Source organism: Prionailurus viverrinus, chromosome A1 (genome assembly GCF_022837055.1).
Source record: "Prionailurus viverrinus isolate Anna chromosome A1, UM_Priviv_1.0, whole genome shotgun sequence".
Lineage (NCBI taxonomy): Eukaryota > Metazoa > Chordata > Mammalia > Carnivora > Felidae > Prionailurus > Prionailurus viverrinus.
Window position 1 is genome coordinate 119,386,613 of NC_062561.1, and position 26,538 is coordinate 119,413,150.

The window sequence follows — 26,538 nt, forward strand, 5'->3', positions numbered from 1 at the left end:
TTGGAAACAGCCCCAGACTTTGAAGACTGTAGACTCACGGAAGCAGCAGAGCCATGCAATGCATTCCAGTTTTACCCATCAGTAAAGGAGAACAAGACAGATGATGCAGGACTGGGACATTGTAGACTGTTAGGATGAAGGATTGATTGCTATTAACCACAATCCTGAGTTCTCGGGTAACAGAGAGCCCAGATGCAAGCCCACCTTCCTCTCTGCCCATCCCACCATCACTTGTGCTTATTGGAATGCTGCAGGCAGGTTCTCAAAAGACAGGGATCTATCACAGTAAGAGCTTTTGAATCTTAGTATAGCAGTGGGTGTGGATACTCTGGATTCTTTTTTTTTTTTTTTTTAATTTTTTTTTTTTTTAATGTGTATTTATTTTTGAGAGAGAGCAAGACAGAGTGTGAGCTGGGCAGGGGCAGAGAGACAGGGAGACACAGAATCTGAAGCAGGCTCCAGGCTCTGAGCTGTCAGCAACAGAGCCAGACTCAGGGCCTGAAGTCAAGAACCGTGAGATCATGACCTGAGCCGAAGTTGGGCGCTTAATCAACTGAGCCACCTGGGCACCCCTGGATACTCTGGATTCTTAGGCGCTAGATATAAAAACATACAAAAAATATGAAAGTTATTAAGATGTATGACTTATATAATCAGAAAATACAAATTTACTTATCACGTTGGTACATATTAAATCTAGTCTTGAAAGAATTACCTATAGGATAAATGAAGTCTAATTTACATAGTGGATAGTATATGTTTATAAACTTCCTTAAAGATGTTGTGGAGATGAAGAATGTGAGAGGCTCGAGAAGATTTTAAAGACAGTGAAGAAAATACAACTAACATTTGTACAAGCAGAGTAAGATCACGTGGTATTTCCTAAGGAATGACAGAAAAATCAATGGAACAGACAAGAGCATCTAGAAATAGGACCCACACATATAGGGTCAATTGATCTTTTTTGTTTTTGTTTTTAATTAAAGGAAGCTTAATTTTTTTAATGTTTTTTATTTGGGGGGGGAGGGCAGCGAGAGGGTGGGGACACAGAATCTAAAGCATGCTCCAGGTTCTGAGCTGTCAACACAGAGCCTGATGGAGGGCTTGAACTCGAGGACTGTGTGAGATCATGACCTGAGCTGAAGTCAGATGCTTAAACCAGCTGAGCCACCCTGGCACCCCGCTCAGTTGATGTTTGATAAAGGCATCAAGATAATTCAGTGGGGAAAGGATAGTCATTTCAGCAAATGGTACTGGTGGGAGAAAATCCATATGGGAGAAAAATAAATGAAATCTTTGTCTTAGACTATATATAAAAATTAACTCAAAATGGATCATATTCCTAACTCGAAGAGCTAAAACTACAAAACTTGTAGAAGAAAACAGAAAATTTTGGTGACCTTGGTTTAGAAAAGATTTCATAAATAGAATACAAAAACTGGAAACATAAAAGAAAAAACATATAAACTAGAGCCAAATAAAAAACTTAAGCTCTTTAAAAGATATTAAGAAAAAGAAATGGCAAGCTACAGATGAGAAAAGTTTTGCAAGATGTGTATCTGGTAAATGACTTGTATCCAGAACATATTAAAAATAACTCAAGTAATTGAGTAATAAGAACACAACCAACTCAGTTTTAAAAATGGGTAAAAGATTTGAACACTTTACCAGAGAAAATTTACAAATGACCAAAAAGTGCAAAAAAAAAAGATAAGCACCATGATTAGTTCTTAAAGAAAAGGAAATCTAAAACATAAATTATCCTTTCATGCCTACTAGAATAGCTAAAATTTCAAAATTAGACACCTGACCATATCACATGCTTATGAAGAGGTTGCTGTAGGAAAGCAAAATGACCCACCTGTTTTGGAGAACAATTTAGCGATTTCCGTTGAAGTGAAACGTACTTACTATATGACCTACTCCTACCATTTTTTGCCCAGTTTCACTACTAGGTATTGACCCAAAAGATGAAATTACAGTCCATAGAAAGACCTGTGTGTAAATATTTATACCAGCTTTGTTCCTAACAGTAAAAACTTGGAAACATACCTAATGTCCATCACCCAATGAATGGATGAACAAATTGTGGCATATCTGTAAACTGAATGCTACTCAGTGATGAAAGGATTGAACCACTGGTACATATAACAGCTCAGATAGATTTCAAAAGTATTAGGCTTGGTGAAAGTGGTTGCCAGGGCTGGAGGTGGAGGGAGGGGGTTGATTTACAAGGGCACGCGGGTATTTTGTGGGTGATGGAAATGACTTTTATCTTGATTGTGGTCGTTACATGACTGCATACGTTTGTCACAAATGGAAGTGGGTGCTCAAAAAGGGTGCGTATACTCCGTAAATTTCAAAAACACACATAGAAGGTTCTTAACCTTCTTCCTCATTAAAAAAGGCAAATTAAAAACATGACCTTTTTGTCCCCACCTCTCAGTTTGGCTAACATCAAAGTTTTGGATGTTGTTGTCAATGATTTGGGGAAGGAGTCACTCTGAAATCTCATGGGACAGCCTCTGAGGGTAGTTGAGGAAGATCTTTCACATTTAAAAATACGTGTACTTCTTGAACTGGAAATTTCACTTGTAGGATTTTTTTTCCTAAATGTAAGACAGGTACAAGGAAACAGTAGTTGATATCCCTGTTTCTCATAGCAAAACCCAGGGAACAGCCTCATTTGCCTCACAGAGGATATCAGCTGTGGTGCAGGGACAGATAGTGTACTTATGTTTGTTTTTAAAAAGCTGTAGGTATTTATACATGCACTTGTGTGTGCATACACTGTTAGAGATATTGGAGCTGATCAGGATGACATTTCTGAGACGATTTCTGCTTGTAACCACTGCTTCCAGTCTGTCTCCTATTTTTCTCAATTCACGTGGTAGTAGGTTCAGGAAGAAATACTCATGTTTCACTTTCCCCAGAGGCTGCCTTTCTGTACCTTGGTCTCCTCCTCTAGCTTAGGTCCGTTTACCATGCATTGCAGTGGTGAGGTCGCATGGTGGAGAGACATGTACTGAGTTCAGAAGAAAAGTGTAATTACGTCCTTGGCTCATATTCGGATGCCACCAGGAAGCTCTACTAGGTGAAGGGGGAGCATCGGTAAGGGAGGTGTGGAAATTGGCAGCACTTTCTGAAAACGAGGTGGTTTGGGAGGCTGTCTTCAATTTAGTTTGGATATTAAATTAAAATGGACGTCCTCAAGTTATGAGCCTTCCCTCTTCGGTGCTATAAAAAGCCCTTTAGCCGGGCTGTAATTTGACTCTCCTCTCTGTAATGTTACACAATATTCCTATGGTTACAGAGCCCGAATAAGTGGAAGCTAATCATTAGTTTGCTAAATGTGGTCCCATGGAACAGTTCATAACTCCCAGACCTGCCAGCTGCTGCTCGTTTAGTGTCGTGCTCTCTCCTTGGGTAGAAGTTGGTTTGTTCCTGCGAATAATGTACAGTAACAGTTGTCTCGCATCCAGGAGCTGTGCGCTATGGCAGCCCTCCATGTGGCTCAGGGATGGGGATGGGAAAAAGGTCAGGCTAAGCAGAGTTTTTTGGTACATACTCTTCCACAGGAAGAAACCATTAAGGGAGTAAGAGATGACAAAGCAAGAAAAGAATTAAAGCGGCAGACGTTTTGGACATTGGGGTTCACTTTTCAGAAATTTGCTGTGATAGAACTCTGGAGTTGACCGTTCTGTGACCCTAGAAATAAAATTGCGCTCTCTAGGTTGTTCGGTGTTTGTTCCGTGTGGCAAGACAGACTTCGTTAATGCCCAGGGTCACCTGCAAAGGCGTGTGCTGCCTTTAAGGGCCAAAGTGTTGATAAGCTGGGGTCTTTTCTATCTCATCTAATATGTATCAGGGGAACATACTGAGAGCAGTCAGTACTGGCTGGATTTGTGCCCTTTCCTGGGGATTAGAGCCTAAATCCTTAATCTACTCATGATTATTTGGCCTCTTCCTACTAGAATGAAAGTGGGTTCTTTCCCAGTAAATGGAAAATCCATTGTGCCCCCCTGTGACTCATTCCTCCTTCCAGCTGAATGGCTGTTGACTCTGTAGGAGAAATCTCTTTTTCCTTTGAGACTGTCTAAAAAGAGTCCAGTGGCTGTCTCTGCTCACCTGCTGTATCATTTAGGTCTCTTTGGATTATTCAAAAAAACAAACCAAACAAACAAAAAAACAAAAACCTGACCTTCCCTGGCTTAAGGAAAAAGGGAATTTATTGGCTCATATGACTAAAAAAGTATGGCGATATATACAGACTCCACCCATATCATCCAGACCACCTATCTCTGCTTCTCTCGTCTCTGGCTTCGTCTGTCAGAGTTGACTCTGAGGATCTAGATGGTGACACCTAGCACAGTTGGATAACCTTGCAGGTAGAAGACCAACAGGGAATAGCAGACAGGCTTCCCTTTGTCTTCCAGAAAGGTCCTGAAGTTCATTCTGATGCAGCTGGCTTAGGTATTGGGCTAATCCCTGAACCAGCCATGAGGCCAGAGAGATGCTGGGATTTGATTGGTCTGTCTAAATCTTATCCTGAAGCTCCCTGGAAGCTGGAGCCTTCCCCCAGGCACGTGCAGTAGGAACCAGAGAAGAATAACAGCGTGATGGAACATGAGGCACTGTGCAAAAGGAAACAGGAGCGAGCGTTAGGAGGCAAATCACTAACTAGTCTTGCGTATGAGGAAGCTGGATTCTGTCTTCAGTTTCCTGAAAGACATCACTTCCGACCACGTCTACAGTAGTAAGGTGGGGCTCTATTGGTTTGTGAAATCATTCATACTCCCCAGCCTCTGCCTCTTATTTTTATTTACCTATGGGCTTCCCAGGAAGACTAACCATAGGAGTGGTCCCTCCCTTAATAATACATGCTCCTTTAAAATACACACCTTGAGGGGCGCCTGGGTGGCTCAGTCAGTTAAGCGTCCGACTTCAGCTCAGGTCACCATCTCACAGTCCGTGAGTTCGAGCCCCGCGTCGGGCTCTGGGCTGATGGCTCAGAGCCTGGAGCCTGCTTCCAGTTCTGTGTCTCCCTCTCTCTCTGCCCCTCCCCCGTTCATGCTCTGTCTCTCTCTGTCTCAAAAAATAAATAAACGTTAAAAAAAAATTAAAAAATAAAATACACACCTTGATTTACTAGTCTACACAAGAGGAGACAAGAAATGATAAGGATCCATTGTAATTATGGTGGTCCCCATTGCACTTCTTGGCTTATGGTGGTTAAAAAAGTACTTATAAAAGTAATGGAATACCACTTTCTTACACCAGACACAAAAATAAACTCAAAATGGATGAAAGACCTAAATGTAAGACAGGAAGCCGTCAAAATCCTCAAGGAGAAAACAGGCAAAAACCTCTTTGATCTTGGCCATAGCAACTTCTTACTTAACACGTCTCTGGAGGCAAGGGAAACAAAAACAAAAATGAACTATTGGGACATCATCAAAATAAAAAGCTTCTGCACAGCGAGGGAAACAAGCAGCAAAACTAAAAGGCAACCAACAAAATGGAAGAAGATATTTGCAAATAACATATCAGATAAATGATTAGAATCTATAAAGAACTTATGAAACTCAACACCCAAAACACAAAGAATCCAGTGAAGAAATGGGCAAAAGACACGAATAGACACTTATCCAAAGAAGACATGCAGATGGCCACCCGACACATGAAAAAATGCTCAACATCACTCATCATCAGGGAAATACAAATCAAAACCACAATGAGATACCACCTCACACCTGTCAGAATGGCTCACATTAACAACTCAGGCAACCATAGATGTTGGTGAGGATGCGGAGAAAGAGGATCTCTTTTGCACTGCTGGTGGGAATGCAAACTGGTGCAGCCACTCTGGAAAACAGTATGGAGGTTCCTCAAAAAATTAAAGTAGAACTACCCTATTACCCAGCTATTGCACTAGTAGGTATTTATCCAAGGGATACAGGTGTGCTGTTTTGAAGGGACACATGCACCCCCATGTTTATAGCAGCACTATCCACAATAGCCAAAGTATGGAAAGAGCCAAAATGTCCATCGATGGATGAATGGATAAAGGATGTGTGTGTACACACACAATGGAGTATTACTCGGCAATCAAAAAGAATGAAATCTTGCCATTTACAACTACGTGGATGGAACTGGAGGGTATTATGCTAAGTGAAATTAGAGAAATACAAAAGTCATATGACTTCACTCATGAGGACTTTAAGAGACAAAACAGATGAACATAAGGGAAGAGAAACAAAAACAATATAAAAATAGGAAGGGGGACAAAACATGAGACTCATAAATGTGGAGAAAAAACTGAGGGTTACTGGAGGGGTTGTGGGGGGGGTGGGCTAAATGGGTAAGGGGCACTAAGGAATCTACTCCTGAAATCATTGTTGCACTATATGCTAACTAATTTGGATATAAATTTTTAAAAATAATAAAATAAAAAAAAGTAATGGAATAAAGTCATAGTATAGAAAATATAAAAACGATTATAGTTCTAATCCAATCACTATTTTAATTTTAGAGTATTTCCTTTTAGCCTTTATTCATATAAGTTTCTTATATGCTAACTAATTTGGATATACATTTTTAAAAATAAAGAAAATAAAAGTAATGGAATAAAGTCATAGTATAGAAAATATAAAAACGATTATAGTTCTAACCCAATCACTATTTTAATTTTAGAGTATTTCCTTTTAGCCTTTATTCATATAAGTTTCTTACAAACTTTTAAATCTCGGTGTGTTTTTTTGTTTTTGTTTTTTTGTGTTTTGCTTGATATTGCATGATAAGCTAGGCATTGTCCATAGTGTTACATGGTTAGCATTATCATGTAAATGCAACATAATATTCCATCGGGGAGACATGCCAAAATTAATCATTCTTCCATCATTGAACATTTAGGTTATCTCCTTTTAAATTTTTTTCTGCTGTTGAAAAGCATTAGTGTGTATTGAACATTTCTGGGGTATGTAACTTAAATCTTGCTTTATCTTATTTCCTGAGGCCAGATTGTGAGAAGTGGGATTACAGCTTCAAAGGGTATAAACATTTTTATGACTCGATACATATTGCCAAATTGCTTTTCAAAACGATTGCATTTTATCTCTTCTGCCTCCAGCAATTTATGAGAGGATCATTTCACTGCATTTTTGCTGTCCATAGACATTTGCATTTTTAACCATGTTCTTAGCCGACAAAAAAATAGGTGCTGTTTTGGTTTTAATTTGGATTTCTTTGGTTAATAGGGAAGCTGAATGTTTTTAGTATTCTTGTGTTTAGCTGTATTTTCTGCTCCTCTTTACACATGGTCTTTTCTTCTTTTCAGACCCCAAAACTGCTTCTGAGGGGGAAACTGATATCTGTGCCGAATGGGAGATAAAGACGATCACTAGTGCTTTGAAGACCTACCTAAGGTAGGGGCTTTTCATTTGCAGGGCAGGGTGCCAGCTTGTTATCATGCAATCAAGAAGAAAGCAGTTTTATTTTCAGCCTCCAGAGAGCTGCTGGGTGGGTGTCTGAGATGTGGAAACAGCTCATGTGTGGGTGCAATTAGCTCAGCTGGTCACACCAGTTGTAAGTCCTCTGTACTTGATGGGGTGCCATTGTGCGATGGTGCCATTGAGTGATTCAAGAAGCTTTGCTTTTTATGAGAAGCCACTATGAGAATCAGCCTTTAACAGAACCTGAAATAGGCTCTTTCCTGAAATCCCCAAATACTCTATTAAGAAAAGAAGGAACCGCATATCTCATTCTGTTGACAGTGTGACTACATGTCCTGTGTATTTTGGTGGTTTTGTGCCTTGTACAGATTGACTGTGTTGCTGACATTGGCCATTGAATATGAGAACTTAATGGGTATCCCTTTTGACTCCTTCTCTTACGTTGGAAAACATTCCTTTATTGAAGAGACGCCTTTTCTTTTAACAATATATGTCCTGTTTGTCCTACGTCCCTGCCCTTCCCTTGGTTATTAAGGGAATGGGTGAGTCAAGCTGCCTTCATATTGATTTCATGAAGTGACCAAAACTTACTCTGGACTTGAAGGCTAGGGGAGGGTCCAGTGTTCAACAAAGAAGAGAACTACACTCATGAATTACAAAAGCATTTGTTCACGTTTTGCGAAGATTGATTTGGCTCAAAAACCAAGGAGAGCAATGGGAAAGGAATGAATGATGCAGGTTTTATTGGCTATTGGGGAATTGATGGAAGGATCTTGAAGTCATGAGTAAGATGTAATGCTAGTGATGATCAAGAGTCAAATGAGGGGATCCAGTGAGAATAAAATAAAATCTGAGCCAAGAATAATTTATAGTGTGTTGAGAAGCTTATTTGGACTGTCAGAAAAAAAGCTGAAGTTTACAGTTAAGCATACTCAGTAAACATATTCTTTAAACATTCATACCACAAATACTACCATTGTAGTTTATACAAAACTATATTACAGAGGTTTGTATTTAGCACTTACCTTGTGGATGTTGATAGTAATTAGCTAATAAACAATAAGTATAAAACATTAAAAAAAAACAGATAAAATTTGATTATACCTTGCCTAACGTTAGGGGATCTAGCCCTTTGGCATTCTGGAGAAACACTCGGTCGTGAATTGGTCACAAAAACACAGAAGTCTCTCATAGTGTTTCCAGAGGAACTGATTGTAATAACAAGCTGCTGGGGAAGACAAGAGTTTAAGCACAGGTAATTGCAAATGTTTAGTTAGTTGCCTTTTTCTCAGACACCTCTTAAAAGGCTGTTGTCAATGGGTGAGTCACCTACTGAAAGGGAAATCTCTTGGTTTGTGCTAGACTTTCACATTAGCACTTTCCTGGTTGTAACTAGGAAACATAGTTGCATCCATTCCCTTTGAAAAGAAAGAGTGAAAATGTCATGTGAAATCTCAGGACCCTTTCAAAAGGGAAACTCAGTTGGACTAAGCTGAGTTGCTGTTGTGTCCTTTGATCTTTGTCTCTATACAGTTGGGCAGCATCTAAGCCACGATTTGTAGTGTGATTGTTTTTATGAAGCTGACTTGTGTATATCCTTTTATCCCAGAATGCTTCCGGGACCACTCATGATGTACCAGTTTCAAAGAAGTTTCATCAAAGCAGCAAGTAGGTTTTCTTTTTGTCACAGTTGTAAGAGGGAAAGGGATAGATTTTTCTATTTCAAAGAACAGTCAGTATCCCAAAATAAATACTTTCTACCCTTTATGTTTTGCGTGTAAACTACCAACATACGTGCTCATGAGGTAGACACAAAATAGAGATGAAACTAAACTAGGATTGTCAAGGGCCTTGCTACCATGTTGAATTTACAGTTGAGAGGAACTTCAGAAGTGTGTTTTGGGGTTGGGGGAAGAGAGAAAAGCAAGTTTGACTTTCTAATTTTGATTATTGGAGTTCTCACTCCTTGGGTTGTTTCCCAGCCCTTGAGTAGCATTTTGCAGAATGAATCAGAGTTCGCACATTACCTAAATTGAGCATTGGAAGTGTTTCCTTGAATATGACACCATTTATATAACTTCCCAGTCCTCTTTCCATCATGGCTTCCATTTACAGCTTATGATCATTCTTCAGCTATATCGTCCAGGCCCCTTGCGTCATATCACTGGTATTAAAATACATAGGGATTAGGTGCAATCTACCCTAAATATACTGGAATCTGTTGACGTGGGGCAGGGCTCCTGTAAGGAGCAGTAAGATTCTCTTATCAGATTTAAATCTGGCGTGAGTCTCCACCGTGTTATTATGTCGAGAGTCTCTGTGCCTCTCTCTGCTTCCTTTAAGCCTTCAGAGTCCATTTACCCTGGTAGCCACTACTGGCCTAATTGATTAATACCTAATGTTCTGATGGCCTTATCTTCTCAAGTTGTCTCCTTAAAAAAGGGAGGAGAAAGACTTGAGAGAAAGCTGGGAGTGAAGATCATGTTTATGTGATTTCTTTCTCAGAGAAATTCCAAACCTGTAGCAGCCATTCTCTAATTAAACCTCACATCAGTCCTATAAATAGGTGTGGTGAGCACTATCAGTCTGTCTCCCAGAGAAATGAAGCCACTTGCCCAAAGTCAGCCGAGCCATGGCAGGCCAGGATTGAGATTACAGGCCGGCAGGAAGATTTACATATTTTACCAGCCATTTCTTCTACCAGGCTGGTTGGTTGTCATGCATGAATTGAGAACAACCGGACGTTACCTTTGATTTGTTGGATGCTGTCTTGAGGCGTTGTTTTGATACTTGAGACCCTTGTAATGTTGTTCATGTACAATTTGTTTATCATTTGACAAGCGCATGAAGTTCCTCCCTTCCTTGAAATGAAGCCGTCATTCTAGGAAGCCAGCTGCTACCAAGTTTCTGCCTGCTCTGAGTGTGCAGTTGACTGGCTCCATTTCGTCCTGTCATCATTTTGGCTTGAATTCTCTGACGGTCATTTTTTTTAATAAACTGCTACAAGAAGCATCATTAAAAACACTTCTAGATCTAGTCATGAGTGCGGAGAACAGGATCTTAAACCTTTGAGAAGTCCTTGGTCTCTTAGGGCCCATCCTTTGATTTCCTTTGATTTTGTCTTGCAGTCTGATTTGCCTGTGACACTGATCAAATACTACCTCCTTCTTGCCTTTGCAGAACTGGAGAACCAGGAGTCTCGAGTCTCTGAAATCCATAGCCTTGTTCATCGGCTCCCAGAGAAAAATAGGCAGATGTTACAGCTGCTCATGAACCACTTGGCAAAGTAGGTTTGACACCGAATGCTGCCCTTTTATCACCCCTAGGAAGTTCATGTCTTAGCGCTAAAGCTGGTCTCAATGCTGCTTATGTTTCCCTCTCCCTCTATTGCATCAGGTATGTCGGAGGCTTAGGAAAGAAATGTGTGAAATGTTCACTGCAGTGGATAACAGCACCAAATGCCAGCTGATCTTTGCAGAGGAGGCTGGGGAAGTGCCCATGATATCGGGCCACTAGGCAGAGTTGTCAGGGGGCTTTTGCTCTTGTGATGATCAAGGGCAAACAGGAATATGTCATCTGAGATAACTGGGTCACAAGCAGAGTTTCCAGGAGTTCTCTGTCCTTGTGATAATCAGAGACAAATAGGAATATGTCGTGGGTTTATAGACCTGGGATTTGGAGTAAAGAGGCCTGGGTTCTAGAGTTGATTGTTCTTAACAAGCCACTTTATGAGTACTAGACAAGCCACAGAACCTCTCAATTACTTAGTTTCTTCATCTGTCAGATGAATGGATAGTAGGCTCCCCTTTAACTACAATGTCACTGATTTGAAAAGTAACATGTATTAAAGCCTAGGGAATAAACGAATTTGGCAAGTGCCCACTTCCCCTCCAAGATCATCAAAGCATTCCGCGAGAGGCCTGATTTTCCTGCTAAGAATATTTGCTCTTGGAATGGTTTTGAATTTGTGTACTTGCTATTGCTGGACCCTTTTAGGAATGGCCTTCCTGACTTCCCTTGCTGTGTCAGTGACTACACGTATGTATGTTCTAACCTTCCACTGACTTTGATGAATGTCTTTGGAGACTGGCGTATTAAAAAAGACAGAGTGTAACAGCTAACTTAAACCATTAAGTCCTACATTCTACTGAACTGATTGATGTGTTATACATTTGGCCCTTTCCCACACTTTCCTCATGCCATTAAGTCAGGTCTTTGGGATAAGTTGATAGTGAGCTGAGAAAGATTATACCGGTTTGTTTTCATATTTCTACCAAGCACTTGATCCTACCATTTGGGGAGAGAGTGTACGTGTTACCATGAATATTTCTGCAGATCTTAATTATGAAGAAACGAGAGTGTTTAGCATGTTGGTCAGAAGCAATTAGGCAGAGTCCAGGTTTGCTCCATTATTGGTCACATGTATTTCTTGCAGCGCCGTATTAGAACTGCGTGTTCAGAAACAATTAAGCATAGCAGAGAACATGCAAGCTTACAAGGAGAATGCCCAAAAAATGTCAAAGACTTCTGATGAAGTGTGTTTAAAATAATGGGAATTGGGCTTTCAAAAGTAACTCCACATGCTCGGAGCTGACGGTTTGGTGCCTCTTCCACACGACCCAGTCAGGCATTTGTTAAATGGAAAAGCTGTTTTAGATCTTAATTGCAAAACTTTGCACACTTGAAGGGCCTTTACTGAAACGGGCAGTTCCGGATACTTACTCTAGCCAAGTATGTGTGGGGATCCTCGTGGCTGTTGTATGGCCACTAGGTTTTGAGCCTCCTGGGAGCAGCTGGAGGAGAAGGCTTAAGCAACCCTCTGACAGCGGTGGGCTTTTCAAGCTGTGGAGTTGTGATGAGAGCTTAATTGGACTGAGTATGATGGAGAGTAAATGGTGATCCAGCAGAGCTAGTACTGAATTTGCCCATTGTAAAACTGCCCTGAGGACTGAGCCTGTTTATCTCCTACAGGGTAGTTTGCTTTCTCCCTCTTGTCCAACTCAGCACTCTCAATCCCATTAAATTCAGTTCATCTTTGTCCCTGAACTAACAAGGGATAGAACTATAAGATGGAAGTGACAGCTTGACCTTGACTTTTTGCCTTCTAACGAATTTAAACCAACTTTGTTGTTAGAGTTAGTTATAGTATAGCATTTATGGAGCATTATGCCTTGTTTTTGATACCTCACTGTGATTTTCTTTGGTTCTATGGGGTTATGTGGTTTTTTGTTGTTGTTGTTCATTTAATCGTTAAAAGAAATCTACATAGAGACTGCAGAGTGACTCAGAGCTGATGTTACAACACACAGACTCAGGTTCTCAGCAGGCTGTGTTCTTGGTCTCAGAAGATGGGGATTTAAAGTGTCTTGGAGGAGATGGGTATAAATGAGCATTGCTGAATCCAGTAAGGAGTATTTATTTAGTTCTGAAAAAATGCTTTGGCACCCAGAGGAGTTCTGAGATTCCACTTAAATGCTGTATGCTCATTTACAGCGCTGTCCCATTTTAAAATTGACCAGGAGAGGCAAGTTAACTTGGAATAAGGAGTTTGTCTGTTTAGTCCAGTTTTCTCAGTTTCAGATTTACCCTCGGATATGCCTCATCTGTTGTTCCTCTGGTCCACTTACTTAACACTCAGCTTCCTTCGTAAGTTTTGGTTTCAGGGCTGGATCTGCTGGAAAACTCGTGTTCACTTCTCTCCTTACCTACCGTGTTTGCCCTGTGCCTCTCAAGAGTCTGATTCAAAGGGAAGACATTTTGTATTGTGTATTTCTTAGAGTGCTTTTTTGAAATACTTTCCAAAATTGATTTTCACTGTGGAGGGAGAGTTAAGACATTTTATATTTAATCCCATGTAGAAATGTGTTCAGAGGGGATAAAAGTCTTAGAGGAGGATATAGTTACAAACTCAAAAAGCCTTCAAGCAAATGATTACCAGGGAACATCCAAATCATAGAGCTCTTGGGTTTGTTTCAGACCTCAGGGGGAACGTAAAAATTACAGGCAACTATGCACACATTTTTGTTGTTAAAGCTTAAATCTATGATAATTAGGTGTTTTCTTACTGGATCCTGGAATCTAGTATATAATCTGGAGTCATGTGCCTAGTCACATGCCCTCAAAGCACAGTTAGACTCACTTTGGCTGTGTTTACACTTGACATTGGGGGACCACACCCCTGCTCTACTAAATTGAACTCTGTTTGGGAATCTGCACATCTGGTTCATTTCCCAGGTAATTATGATGCAAAGAGTCTTTTGAGAACCACTGGCCTAGAGAATGGGCCACATTCAGGGGTTTTCTAGGAGAGAGAAATGGCACTGAGTGGAATGGATTGGGATTTAACCAAGTGTTAGACTTTGGCTCAAGCATCCGACTTTGGCTCAGGTCATGATCTCACCATTTGTGGGTTCAAGCCCCACATCAGGCTCTCTGCTGACAGCTTGGAGCCAGCTTCAAATTCTTTGTCTCCTTCTCTCTCTGCCCCTTCCCCGCTCATGCTCTCTCTCCCCCCCGCCCCTCAGAAAAAAAATAAACATTTAAAAAAATTTTTTAAAAAAGGAAATACGACAAAGAACCTCCAAGAAGTGAGTTTAAAAAGGAGATTTTTATAATGAAATTACTAAAAAAATCCAGTTTTGATTTCCCATATCCTTACAGTTCGACACTACATTAAATTGAGTTTCAGCAAATGACTTTGTTTTAAAATCATGCATAAAGTGGAAAGGGTGGGTGATGGGTATTGAGGAGGGCACCTTTTGGGATGAGCACTGGGTGTTGTATGGAAACCAATTTGACAATAAATTTCATATATTGAAAAAAAATACAAAAGCCCTAACTGAAAAAAAATAAATAAATAAAAATAAAATCATGCATAAAGCATTTTTAATAATAGAAAACTAAGCTGGTTGTGGGGCCTTGTGGAAATTAATCAGTCAACCTCTTGAGCCTCAGTTTTCTGAGTTCCCTTCTAATCATGTGATTCTGTGTCTTCATCAGTTAGAAGGGGTGGAAAAGAGAAGAACATCCCATATTAGAATTGTACAAGGAAATAGGAGAAGATGAATAATAAAGACAAATTTCATGGTGGTTTCCTCATGTTTATATATTATGATGACTCCAAGTATCTTATATATCCCCACACATACCATTCATAGTGGCTCATCGTCATTTTATTACAGTGTTTATGCTGCATTGGGAGGATTTCAAAGGACTCTCCATGCATCAGGAGTGGCTATTAAAAATACCTTTTCACAGCTGGTTTTCCCAAAGCACTTACTGAGAAATCAATTTCAGTCTCTCCTTTTTTGAAGCCACCATTCCTTTGTTGCTAGGATGTTGTCAAAAGGGTAGAGGCATTTTCTTGCTCCTCCAAAGAGGTAGTGTATCATTTAGGATGCTCTGGGATGTAAGAAACAAAATCCAATTCAAAATGGCTTAAACAGTAAAGGAATCTGTCTGTCATTACACAAAATCAGTCCTACAGGTCAGTTAATTTCTTGGTTCATGAAGTACTCAGGTTATTTCTATGGTCTTGCTCTTAGCCAGCCTCCTTGTGTTGGCTACGTCAGAGTCATAAGATGTTGTGTTGCATCCTTGCACATCTGTGGTTGTTCAGAGGCAGAAAGAGCATTACTTATTCTTTGCTTCTCTTTTTAAGAGCTATGATGATATTTTCCTCAGAAGTTCTCCAGCAGACTTCCCATCACATCTCATTGGTTTGAAGCAATCTCCAGCAAGGGGAAGGGGGCCACCGTGATTTTTTATACCAAACAGGACTTACCTGGGCCATATGTGAGAGGCCTGGATATTAGTATAAAAGCAGAGCTCTGAATCAGCAGTCCACATTGCTTACTGTAAAAAGTCTTGATAAAAGAACATTTGCAGTGTCTGGGTGGCTCATTTGGCTGAGTGTCCGACTCTTGGGTTATGGTGCCAGGGTTGTAGGATCAGGCCCTGAGTTGGGCTCCGTGCTGGGTGTGGAGCCTGCTCAGGATATTCTCTCTCTCTCTCTCTCTCTCCCTCTCTCCTTCTCTCTCCCTCTCTCCCTCTCTCCTTCTCTCTCCCTCTCTCCTTCTCTCTCTCTCTCCTTCTCTCTCTCTTCCTCTCTCCCTCCCTCTCTCTCCCTCTCTCCCTCCCTCTCTCTCCCTCTCCCTCCCTCCCCCCCCCACCTTCTGCCCCTCTTCTCTGCTTGCTCTCTGTCTCTAAAACAAATTTAAAAGATCAAAAAACAAAAAACACTTAACAAAGAGCATTAAAGCTATTGAATGATCCTCACATGGTGTGTTAACTCGATTTAGACATAGGCCAATTTGGGAGGGGAGACTACTACATCTGCAGTGTGGGCACACATACACTAAAATTACAAGATTCAGGGGGTGGAAGGTGAGAGAGAAATGAGGAGGGCAAAATGAACTTTAGTCTCATTGTCAGCTGCTGATTTCTATTATTCTGGTCATTACCCAATTGTCTCATGTTTATTTGAATGATATGTTACTTGTAGCCTTGAAAAAAAGGACAAAATTCTGTAGATGGCAGAAATCATGAAAGAATATTGTGGGGCAAATGCTTGGCATACAAGTGAGACCTTAGCAAAATATGTAGACTCCATTGTCACAAGTTATCAAGGGTTGAGCATTTAGTGGCTTGGCTGTTTTCACCTTCCTGTGATGGGAGTATGAGTACTTCCAGGCATTCCTGCAAATCAAGAAGGATGTCTTCATATTTCCTTCATGATCTAGAAGCAGAGTGAATTGGGTTCGTGTGCAAATGCCTGTGGTTATAAAGAAAGTCATTGTTAGGCCTTGGCACCAAGGAGGATGGACCATAATGGTTAACTAGCATTTTCTGAAGTTGTTTAAGAAAGGGTTAGAGTAAAAGGAAGTGTGCATGGATACTTGGCATTAACATATATCTCATAGATACTCTAATACTGCTTCTTCTTCCATCCCGAGTCTAAAAGATAAGATTTAGTTTAGTGAAGAGCTGTTAAACATGTGAAAAGAGCTAGTTATTTCCCCATCAAGACTAGTCCAAACAAAATAGTTGTGGAATTTTACAAAGCACATTTAAAAGAAAATAGTACTTTTGAGATGATGACTTTCTAAGACGGAAAGCTCCTGTGAGCTTCTCTGGCGCTCTTCCCTCCGCCATACACCCTGGCTCCTAAGCCTTTCTTCTCGCTAGTAACCACTGGCCACCCGCTGTTGCCAGTACAGAATTGCTTGGCTGCTGAGCCACTCACTGGTGGTGTACCCTGATACCCCCATGGAGCCATGTTGACCACATTCTGCAGTTCCTTTTGGCTTCTGTCTCACTGAATCCTACCCTGCACTGCTAGTTCTGGTGATTTTAACCCCTTTCTGTCTCTTAAATCTGTCCACCCCCCTGTCCAAGCTGGCATCATCTCTTTCCGAGACTGCTTGCAAAGGCCTCCTCGCACCTTGCTCGGGCTCACTTCCAATCCCCAGAATGCACACTCTGCAGCCGGGGAACTTAGAACTCTACAGATCTCAACTTGGGATTCCCTTGCTTAAAAATCTTCTGAGGAAGCTTTCCCATTGCTCTGAAGATACCGCTCTGGGTATGGCCTCCAAGGCCGTGTCCACATCGGACCCTTTCACACTCAGCGGCGTCATCTTGTGTCCCTCGTCACCACTGCATCCCTGCTGCATACTGCACGTAGACATTCATGCGTATTTGTTGGGTAGAGGCATGGAGGGTCTCTTGACCATTTCTCAAATATTCTCTTCCCGGCTCCCTCTTTTTGCCTCTTTCAGTTCATTTTCCTCTGTGTGGAATGGTCCCTCCCTAGCCTCTGCCTGCCAAAGTCTACCTCATTCTTTAACCCTAACTCAAATGCCATTGACTACAAGAATCTGTTCTGCCTCAAGTGCCCTCTCACTTTCCTCAACTCCCATAGCCTTTGCTCATTTCTCCCTTCTAGTGTGTATTACATTGCACCTTGTGGAAGTTTACCAAGTGTCTGCCTTCTCACTCCTATTAGGTTGTGAGCTCCCAAGGGACAGGCAGTCTGTCTTCCTTTATCTTTTGTTTCTTGCCTAGAGGTGGCAAACAAGGGCCTCCAGCCGGAGCAGCCCATACATGTGTTCTGTCTGGTATTGTGGTTCCACATGTTGCTGTTTATAAAATTTGGACAGGTTTCCAACATTTTTAACTGGGGTGATTTTACTTGAAAGAATTTAGATCTCTTTGCTCACAGTTGACTACAAGTGGGTAGAGTCCATGCCCTAATGCCTTGGACATGCCTTCTTCAGTGCACCAAGGCCTAGCTGTCTCTGTTGTCCCTTGTGCCCCCTACCTGCCTGGCCATGGGGTAGGCATTTGGATTTTCAGTCCCTGGCCTGCCTATCTGCTAATCCTGAAAGAGAGGCTCGATACTGGACAATCACATAAATAAATGAACAAGCAGAAATGGGCTGGGAGAATTATTTCCCTGACCAGCTCTGTGTTTCTCCTGAAATATTTATTATTACTGATAAATTGGAGGTCCCTGGAAGAAGTGGAAAGAAGTGCTTCTGGGCCTGTTTATGTGTATGGGCTGGGGGAGGGGGGGAAGTGTATTTTTTTTAAGACTAAGTATGGGATTCTCAAAGGACCTTCTCTAGCTATTTTTGGCAGAGTGTAAGGAAAGTTCATTTAAAGTGACACTGCAAAGAGGACAACCACATACTTGAAAGCAAACAGGCAACTTAGCACTTTAAATTAATGGAAGCGTAGGAAAAAAATCAGAACTTTATCCTCACTCAGCCTCGCTGCCAGGCCTTCACTTACTTTCAACTCAAAGGTGTCTCTGTTCCGTGACCTTCCAGGCTTTAGGGTTAGGACAAGGCAAGACACAAGTTTAGTTGAAATTTTTGCTCTGAAAAAAACAAAACAAACAAACAAACAAAAAAAAAACAGCGACATTTCTGAATTCAAGGAACTAAATCCTTCACGTCATAAGAAACGCCCATTCTGCAAGGGGAAATGCTTGGCTTCAAGCTGTTACTGCACGGTGTCTTGGAGCGCCTTTGATTTGGGTCTCCTGTTCGTACTGAGTTGTTCCACTTCTGTTGGGTTAATTTTTTCAATGACTTTCCTGTTCTTTGATGTACCTCTTCCTCTTCTGAACCCAGAGTCAGCCATGGAGCTCCCTCTCAAATTCCAGGAGGAGCAAAGAGAAGGATGCTTTTTTCCCTTTCTTAGGGGCTGCTCCCATTTATTATGGGGTATCACAAAAGTGAGAGTGTTAACTAACAAGAACATGACTTCGTTTCTTCTTTGCCAACTTTTAGCAGAGCCAGCTGTCTGTCTTTTCCTTTTCCTTTCCTTTTTTTTTTTTTTGTCTCTCGCATTTCTGAATTTGAGTCATCTTTCCTTTTTTCTCGATGCATCTAGCTAAAGGTTTGTCTCTTTGGTTTATCTTTTCAAGAAATCAGCTCTTAGTTCCCTTGATCTTTTGTGTTGTGTTTTTAGTCCCCCTTTCATTTATTTCTGCTCTGGTGAGCCAGACTTCTGCATTAGCCCCAGGATTGGTTTCGTTAAATTCTCTTTGTGGCTGAGCAGCAGTGATTGCCTGACTCACATTGTTTGGGGCGCTGATGCCCTCTCTTGTTGTGTCCTCTTTGCATCAAATGGTAAGCGTTATCTGTAATACTTATTTTCTTACACTGACGGGTTTCCTAACCAGTTCTAAACAACTGTTGTGGCTCAAACCTGGCAGCTGCCACGAGGCAGTCGGCGTTCATCAGTGAGAGCACAGTGACTAAGAGGCCATTTCTGGGCCCAGACAACCCGGTCTTGCTCTTGTCCCTTCTGTAACTTTAGGTGAATTGTTTCACTATGCCCGAGTTTCCTCTGAAAATGGAGATTGAATAATAGTGTCAGGAACTTTTAAATTAGCACATCAGATCCTTTTGGCTTCTCCTGTGTGTACCTCAGCCAGCAGTGCAGTAACCAGTTGTGTAGGCTGCACCCTGCTTCATGCAGTTAGAGCTTGGTGGCTTGTCACCTCATGCCCATTCCATGTGCCTCCGGCCTCTTACCTCCCACCCCGAGGAGGCATGACACATAATGGCATCTCTACCTGCACAACCTGGAAGCAGGGGGGCCCGAGGGTAAACCTTTGACTAATGGGAGGAGGGAGCTGGGCATTCCAAACAGTAATCCTTAGCCACTCGTGAGATGGTTCCAAGAGACAGAGCAAGTCCTGGGCCTTGGACCAGCCAGCGGCTGGCTTCTCTGGTTCATTCCTCCTGAGAACCGCCTAGTAAAGTATATAGAGGTAAACTATAAAAGCCTTCAGCTATTTTACTCTTCTTTCTGGGAAGCCTAGAGACAGTAATAGCACCTGCCTTCTTAGGGTTGTCATGAAGATTAAATGAATTAATCCACATGAAGCTCTTAGAAGAGTGTCTGGCATATAGCACACCCACCATAACTGTAAACTTGTACAATCTGTTTGAGGAATTGGGGGGTGGGGGGAGGAGGATCATGGAGCTGTGCCTTTTAAAGTGAGGGAAGATGGGGAATTGTTGAAGCAATTAAACCAAAACAAGTCATTCTTACCCAGGAAATGGATGGTCCTTTCTTCATAGTTCCATTATTGGCCAGCAGATCCCTTAGGGCTTGGTGCTAAAAACACAGCACATGCAGTTCTTGTCCACTTGGGAGAATTGTGTGTGTGTGTGTGTGTGTGTGTGTGTGTGTGTGTGTGTGTTCATCTTTGCCTTGGTTTGTTTTGGTGGTGGTTTGTGCACATCTGGCCCAAAGGGCTGACCACGGCTCTCACCCTTCCTCACAAGGTCATCTGGGAGAAAGAGCCCGTTAATTCCTGCTTTCAGGTCATACCTTACACCAGGCTTCACACTTCCCTGTGAGTATTGAGTGCTCTTCATGAGTCAAATGCCCTGTAGAACAGTGCACCTGTTAGAAAGAAGCTCTGTGGGGTTGATTTCTATGGGAGGTGAGCAACTACTCACCTTCACCCTGCTGCTTCTTAGTGTTGCAAGGCTGATTTCATCTCAGAAATAGCTGTCTGTGCTGCAGTTTAATAACTGTTAATTTCCTGGAGGGGAATGACACGTTATATCACGAAGACTCATCTTAGTCTGCACAGTCTGGAAATTTCCACTCCTCTTTGTGATCTTCAAAATGTTTCTCTTTGTGGGAGAGTCTGACTTCCCTTCGTTCTTACTCAGTTTCACTGCCCTCTCAGATGCCATTCCCAGATTAAACATTACCATCCTCTGTGAAAACGGTTCTCTGTGCCTGCAGGTTACCCCGTAGTACACTTGAGACACAGATTTCCCTCTGAGTTACTGAAGTCTGTATTGAGGTATCAATCTATACTCTGAGGAAAGTTGTACGTGTATTTATCCTCATTCTGTCTTGGTAGACACTGTTGCAGCTTAAAAAGAAGGTTTGAAGAAATCGTCAGGTGGTTTGAATTTTGGTGTCCATCTTTTCTGCTTTCTCACAGGTATAGACAAGTTTTTCTTGCAGTAGTTTAGTATGCTCCTTTATTGTTTTCAATTTGGTGGGATAAATGTAAATCATTATTTCTTGGTTCTGTGCAGTTGATGGTAGAGGAACCCAAATTGTTTGGCCTGTTGCTATATTGCAAGCTTGTGTTCTACGCATTTAGGAGTATAACAGGATTTGATACAATAGGATCACTAATTTATAAAAGTCCGAGTGTAAGTGAGAAAATGTGATGACCTTAGGCCTCAAGAAAGAGCTGCTATATTGGGTCATTGGTTGTAAACGGCAGAAGTCAACTGTGGCTAATAAAAAAAAGAAGTGTTTTATGCAAGTATTCTGGGTCAGTCACATAACTGAAAGTAGAGTTGAACCATCAGATATGGGAAAGCAACCTCATGGGCCCTGAGGTGCCTGGTATCCTACTCTCCAACTCCATGTTCCTATGCCCTTCACTCTTCTAGAAGATTGTCTCAGATCTTGCTACCTATTTTACTGAGAAATCAGGAGAACTTCCAGAAGCTACCACACCTGTGCCTGTTTCTACCTTTCATCCAGGTATGCTAGAGGAATAGTCTTGTGCTTTTACCTAAAGGCAACCCCTGCCCTGGGGCACTAGAGTGGATTCCTTTTTTTTTTTTTTTTTTTTTTTAAGTTTATTTATTTATTTTGAGAGAGAGAGCCAGAGAGCGAGCTCTGGTATGCATAGGTGTGGAGGAGGGGCAGAGAGAGAGGGAGAGAGAATCGCAAGCAGGCGCCCAGCTGTGGGTGTAGAGCCTGACTCCAGGATCGAACTCACTAACCATGAGATCGTGACCTGAGCCGAAACCAAGAGTCAGATGTTCACCCCACTGAGCCACCCAGGGCACCCCCCCCCACACACCCCCTGCACTGCTTCCTGACTGCGTCCATAAGGACTTGGCTCCAACAGTTTTCCCCTCTCTCTCCTACATTATCAACTTTTCAGTCTCTGTTGAGTCTTTCCTATCAGCACGTGTTGTAATTTTTGTGATCCTTTACAAATGAAAAACAACAACCACCACCTTTCCCACTCTTGCCTCCCCTTCTAGATACCGCCCCATTTCTTTCTGCTCTTCTCAGCAGAATCTCTCAAATAGTTGTCTGTGTTATTGCTCCCAAATCCTCTCTTGAACCTACTCCACATGGGCTTTTTTACACCCACTCCTCCACTGAAAAGTGTCATGTTGGTGTTGCTAAATCCGTTTCAGACTTCCCTTCCCTGATCATTCTGAAGCTTTTCACAGTTTCTCACTCCCTCTTCCTTGAAATGCTCTCCTCACTTGGCTTCCAGGGTACCACACTCTCCTGTTTTTCCTCTTCCCTTGTGGCTGCTCCTTTTTAGTCCTGTTTGCTGTGCCCCAGGGCTCAGCCCTTGAATCTTTAGGCCTGATCTCACCTTCCTCGTTCTCCTCCTCAATGAGGCCTTGCTCTAAGATGGTAACTGCCAGCCCTTGTGCTCCCTCTCTGCTAGCATTGTTTCATTTTTTTCCTTAGTACTTATCATTATTTCATATACTCTATATACTTGTTTATTGTTGTTTTCTTCTCACTGAAATGTAAGCCCCTGAAGTCAGAGACTTTGGTCTGCTTCTGTACTGCTATATCCTCAGCATCTAGAACAGTGCTTTGTACATAGTAGGAGGCATTCATAAATATTTATTAACTACTAAGTAAAATAAGAGGTGGAAAATATCCAAGGAACTCACGGGTAGCTCCTTTGGAGCACTGCATTTGGAATGTCCTAGCTCTGACCACCTGGAATCTCTCTTGGGATTCCATGCAGCTTTACATTCCTAGTTAAAGAGAGTTCTAATACCCTCTCTTGAGTAATGCCCCCGCTTCTCTAGTGAGGCAGTAGTGGGGTTCTCAACTGACATTCTTGGTGGAACCACACATAATGAGAAAGGGGTAATCCAAGGAAAACTGGATGCCATTATTCAAAGGATGCTGGATGGGTAAAAGTACCAGGTATTTGTTGTGTTTGCTGAGACACTATTTTTTGCCTTACAGATTCCCTCTTGTATAGGCCTTGGCACAAATGTTAATTCTCTGGTAGATCTCCTAAGTGCCTGGGTAACCCTGTTATGCATCATTATTTAGAAGATGGGGCCATCAGAATGATAAAAAACAGCAAACATAGCATTCTTTGATTTCCCTAATACCTCAGCTCAGTTCCCCAGAATGCTTGTTTCTCCTTCTACATGAGCTAGTACTTTATAAAAGCCTGGGGCCTCCTTTCAGAGCATGCCTTCAGAAGTGCCCTGCACCCAGGGTCATCCCCAATGGAGTTTGACCTGGAGTGGAGGTGCCGGTGCTGGCTCGGGTCAGCACCACCCAGCCCTGGGCCATTTAAACCCATGTCCTTAAGTCACCAGGCAGGTGGCAGTTTTCCATTTCAAACATGTCTCTCCGTCTAGCTGGCTAATCAGGTTTTCTTGTTCTGTTGAGAGATAACCTTGACATTTTGCTTCTTTAAGAACTATACTTCCTTTCTCACTAGACTGCCACTTAACCTGCTTAGCATGGCACCCAGATGAAAGTTTTCCTCCCAAAATAGTTAGAATGTTTCACAAGATCATTCTACCTGGCTCTAGCCAGATGTTTAATGAGGTGGAGAATGTTGGCAAGACCGTAGATTATCCTTTCCTTGTCATGTCATTAATGTGCCGTGACTCTGGACATGAACAAGCCCATCAGAAATTGTTTTAGTCATGGTTAAGTCTGATCTTAACTCATTTGAAAAAGAAGGGAAACCTGAGGCAAATGCCTTGATACTTACTGGTCCTTCTAATGTTCCTCCTTTGGACATGGGGGGAATCCAAAAGCGAATCCCTGATGAACTGATCTGTAAAGGACCAGAATAATGGTTCATTTTAAAATAAAGCCAAAAGGAAACATTCCAAACTGAAGCACATTTCAGTAACAAAAAGTCCAAGTTACATGCCAGTTATTATTAAAGGAGGCTGTCCCTGTATCCATATGCTCTTTGGGATTTGGCAGTGTGTTGAAACCAATGCTATTTGTGTTGTTGATAATCAAGAACATCTCTGAGGCACCTGCATGGCTCAGTCAGTTAAGCATCTGACTCTTGATTTGGCTCAGGTCACAGTCTCATGGTTTGTGGGTTGGAGCCTCACATTGGGCTCTGTGCTGATGGTGCAGAGCCTGCTTGGGATTCTCTCTCCCTCTTTCTCTGCTTCTCCCCCACTCATGCTCTCTCTTTCCCAAAATAAATAAATAAACTTAAAAAAAAAAAGAGCATCTCTGCTGAAGCTAGCTAGGACAGAGCTGGACTGAGAAAAAGACATGGGACAGCACTGTTAGCATCTATTTCAGCATGTATTAAGTTCTTGAGCTCCTGTTATGCACACGGCACCTATTCAAGATGCAAACTGTTACTTCTGTTAGGAGGTGGTAGGAGGGAGCATTGGCCCCAAAAGATGTCCTACTCCTGTGTTGTTACAAACTCATTTTATGCACAATCTTGAGGAAGTTTACCAAATCTTGGATTTCTTTGTCCACAAAATAGGGGAATTCTTCTTGTAGTAAAAACAAACAAACAAACAAACAAAAACACACACATATACACAGACATACACATACACAGTGCAGTTAAGGCAAACAGTCTAGGGGTGCCTGGGTGGCTGAGTCGGTTAAGCACCCGACTTCCACTCAGTTCATGATCTCGAGATTTATGAGTTCGAGCCCCGCCTCAGGCTGTGTATGTACTGACTGCTTAGAGCCTGGAGCCAGCTTTGAATTCTGTGTCTCCCTCTCTCTCTCTCTGCCCCTCCCTCATTCACACTCTGTCTCTCTCTGTCTTTCAAAAATGAATAGACATTTACAATTTTTTTTTTAATAATAAGGAAAAGAGTCTAGAAGGAGCTATCCACAAATAACTGTTATCTCTAGATACGTGGGTTTTCTAACGTTGGCTTCTTTATCTTTGAAATTTTATAAAATGATTATGTGTGCTATTTTTAAAAATTACCATTACTTTTAATGAATGGAGCAGCTTTTTGACTCTGAGCCCCTTTAAAATCAAAGATATCTAAGATTTTATGCACAGGACTGGCTAGGACAAGACATGACAGTCAGTCCTGGGGTATTCTGAGATAGAATCCCTTTTGTCTGCTTTTGTTCCCAATCTTTTGTCTGCTTCGCTGCTCATTTGCATTTCTACCTGAGAGTGGGCAGCAGAGAGAAAGAATGCATTTCAGCAATGCTGGAGATGGTAAAACTTTAACCTGAAAAGGTTTTGGGGTTTTTGTCCCCAACTAGTATTACTAATGACTTTTAAATATACCAATTTTTGCTTTTCTCAGTTCCTTACCTATCAGTTAATTGAATGTGAATTTCACTGTTATGGTATAACTAGTTTAAAAGAAGAATAACACCAAAAACTGCATTGTTTTTTGTTTCTGTATTGTGTCTTTTGGTCCTGTTTTCACGTATTGTGAGGGTCCACTCAGCCACCATGGACTCCTCTCTTTTCCTCTTGTAGTCGATCTATTCCAGCCTGTGGAACCCAGAGCTTTTCCTACCTATCTCTCTGCCCAGATGTGCCAGCGCAGGGCTTAGAAAACCCTGCTGCTGATTTTTGTATGGCCCTTATGTAAGTTCATGATGGTTATTTACATTTTAAAATAGTTGGAAGAAAGTGAGAAGAATAGCTCATGACACATGAAAATTATAAGAAATTTAAATGTCAGTGTTGATAAAGTTTTATTGGAACAGAGCCACACTTAATCATTTACATATTATCTATGGCAGTCTCCAAATTACACTGGTTGGTTGAGAAGTTGCAGGAGAAACCATGTGGCTCTCAAAGCCTGAAATATTTACCGTCTGGTTCTTTAGAGAACCAGTTTGCCAACTCTGTGCTAGAGACTCCTCTTCCTTGGATGTCTTTGAGCTAAGACCTGTTGAGACGTGCTAATTCATTCAAGAGATGCTTATCAAGTGCCTGCAGTGTGCCAGACCCTGTGCTAGACACAAGTATCAAAGGTGAACACGATGCCTTTTCTATTAAGAGGAACAGCCTAGAGAGGAATGTGGACATGTCCACAGGTGAACCACAGCATCTGTGTGCTGCTGCCCAGGTGTGAGGTTGGGGCTGTGGGTGCTCCCAGCGGGTGCCCTGACTATGCTGGGGAAGGCAGGAAGAGAGGAAAGAGGTCTTCCGTAGGTCATGGATAACCAAGCTTTGATAGCTTAAAGCTGCATTGTTCTACATAGGTGAGTTTTAATTATAACACTAGAATTGTTGCATTAAAGTTCATTGTTAACTAGAATAAGAGTTGTCATAATCTTAACAAGAGAGCCTTTAACGTCTCGTTTGTGCGTAAAAATTATTGCTCTGTTATGGGATCAACATTTTATAGAGCTATGTAAATAAACATCGTATAGAATGACTTTAGTTTATCATCATCGAAATTAAAATTTTCTTGTAACAATCACTGTTAGCTATGCACTTGGGAGGGGGAATAGACTTTTACATTAAAAGTGCAATTTTCACTTGCTTTAGGTTTTTTTTTCACATATTCCTTAGTTCATTTTTAAAAAGTTAACTCTTCTGTACTAA

The 26,538-nt window shown here is 41.6% G+C and overlaps 1 protein-coding gene across 7 annotated transcripts in view; it reads left to right on the forward strand.

Moving 5' to 3' along the window:
* ARHGAP26 (Rho GTPase activating protein 26) overlaps positions 1 to 26,538 on the forward strand; it is a 427,184-nt gene that overhangs the window by 261,709 nt on the left and 138,937 nt on the right. For all 7 annotated transcript variants that reach the window (XR_007152434.1, XM_047860210.1, XM_047860227.1 and 4 more), the window contains exons 15-17: positions 7,337 to 7,424; positions 9,061 to 9,119; positions 10,632 to 10,737. Coding sequence is in view for 6 of the 7 variants with exons in the window: in XM_047860210.1 (XP_047716166.1) it covers positions 7,337 to 7,424; positions 9,061 to 9,119; positions 10,632 to 10,737 (253 nt within the window). In the remaining variant the exon portion in view is untranslated. The remainder of the gene's footprint in view (positions 1 to 7,336; positions 7,425 to 9,060; positions 9,120 to 10,631; positions 10,738 to 26,538) is intronic.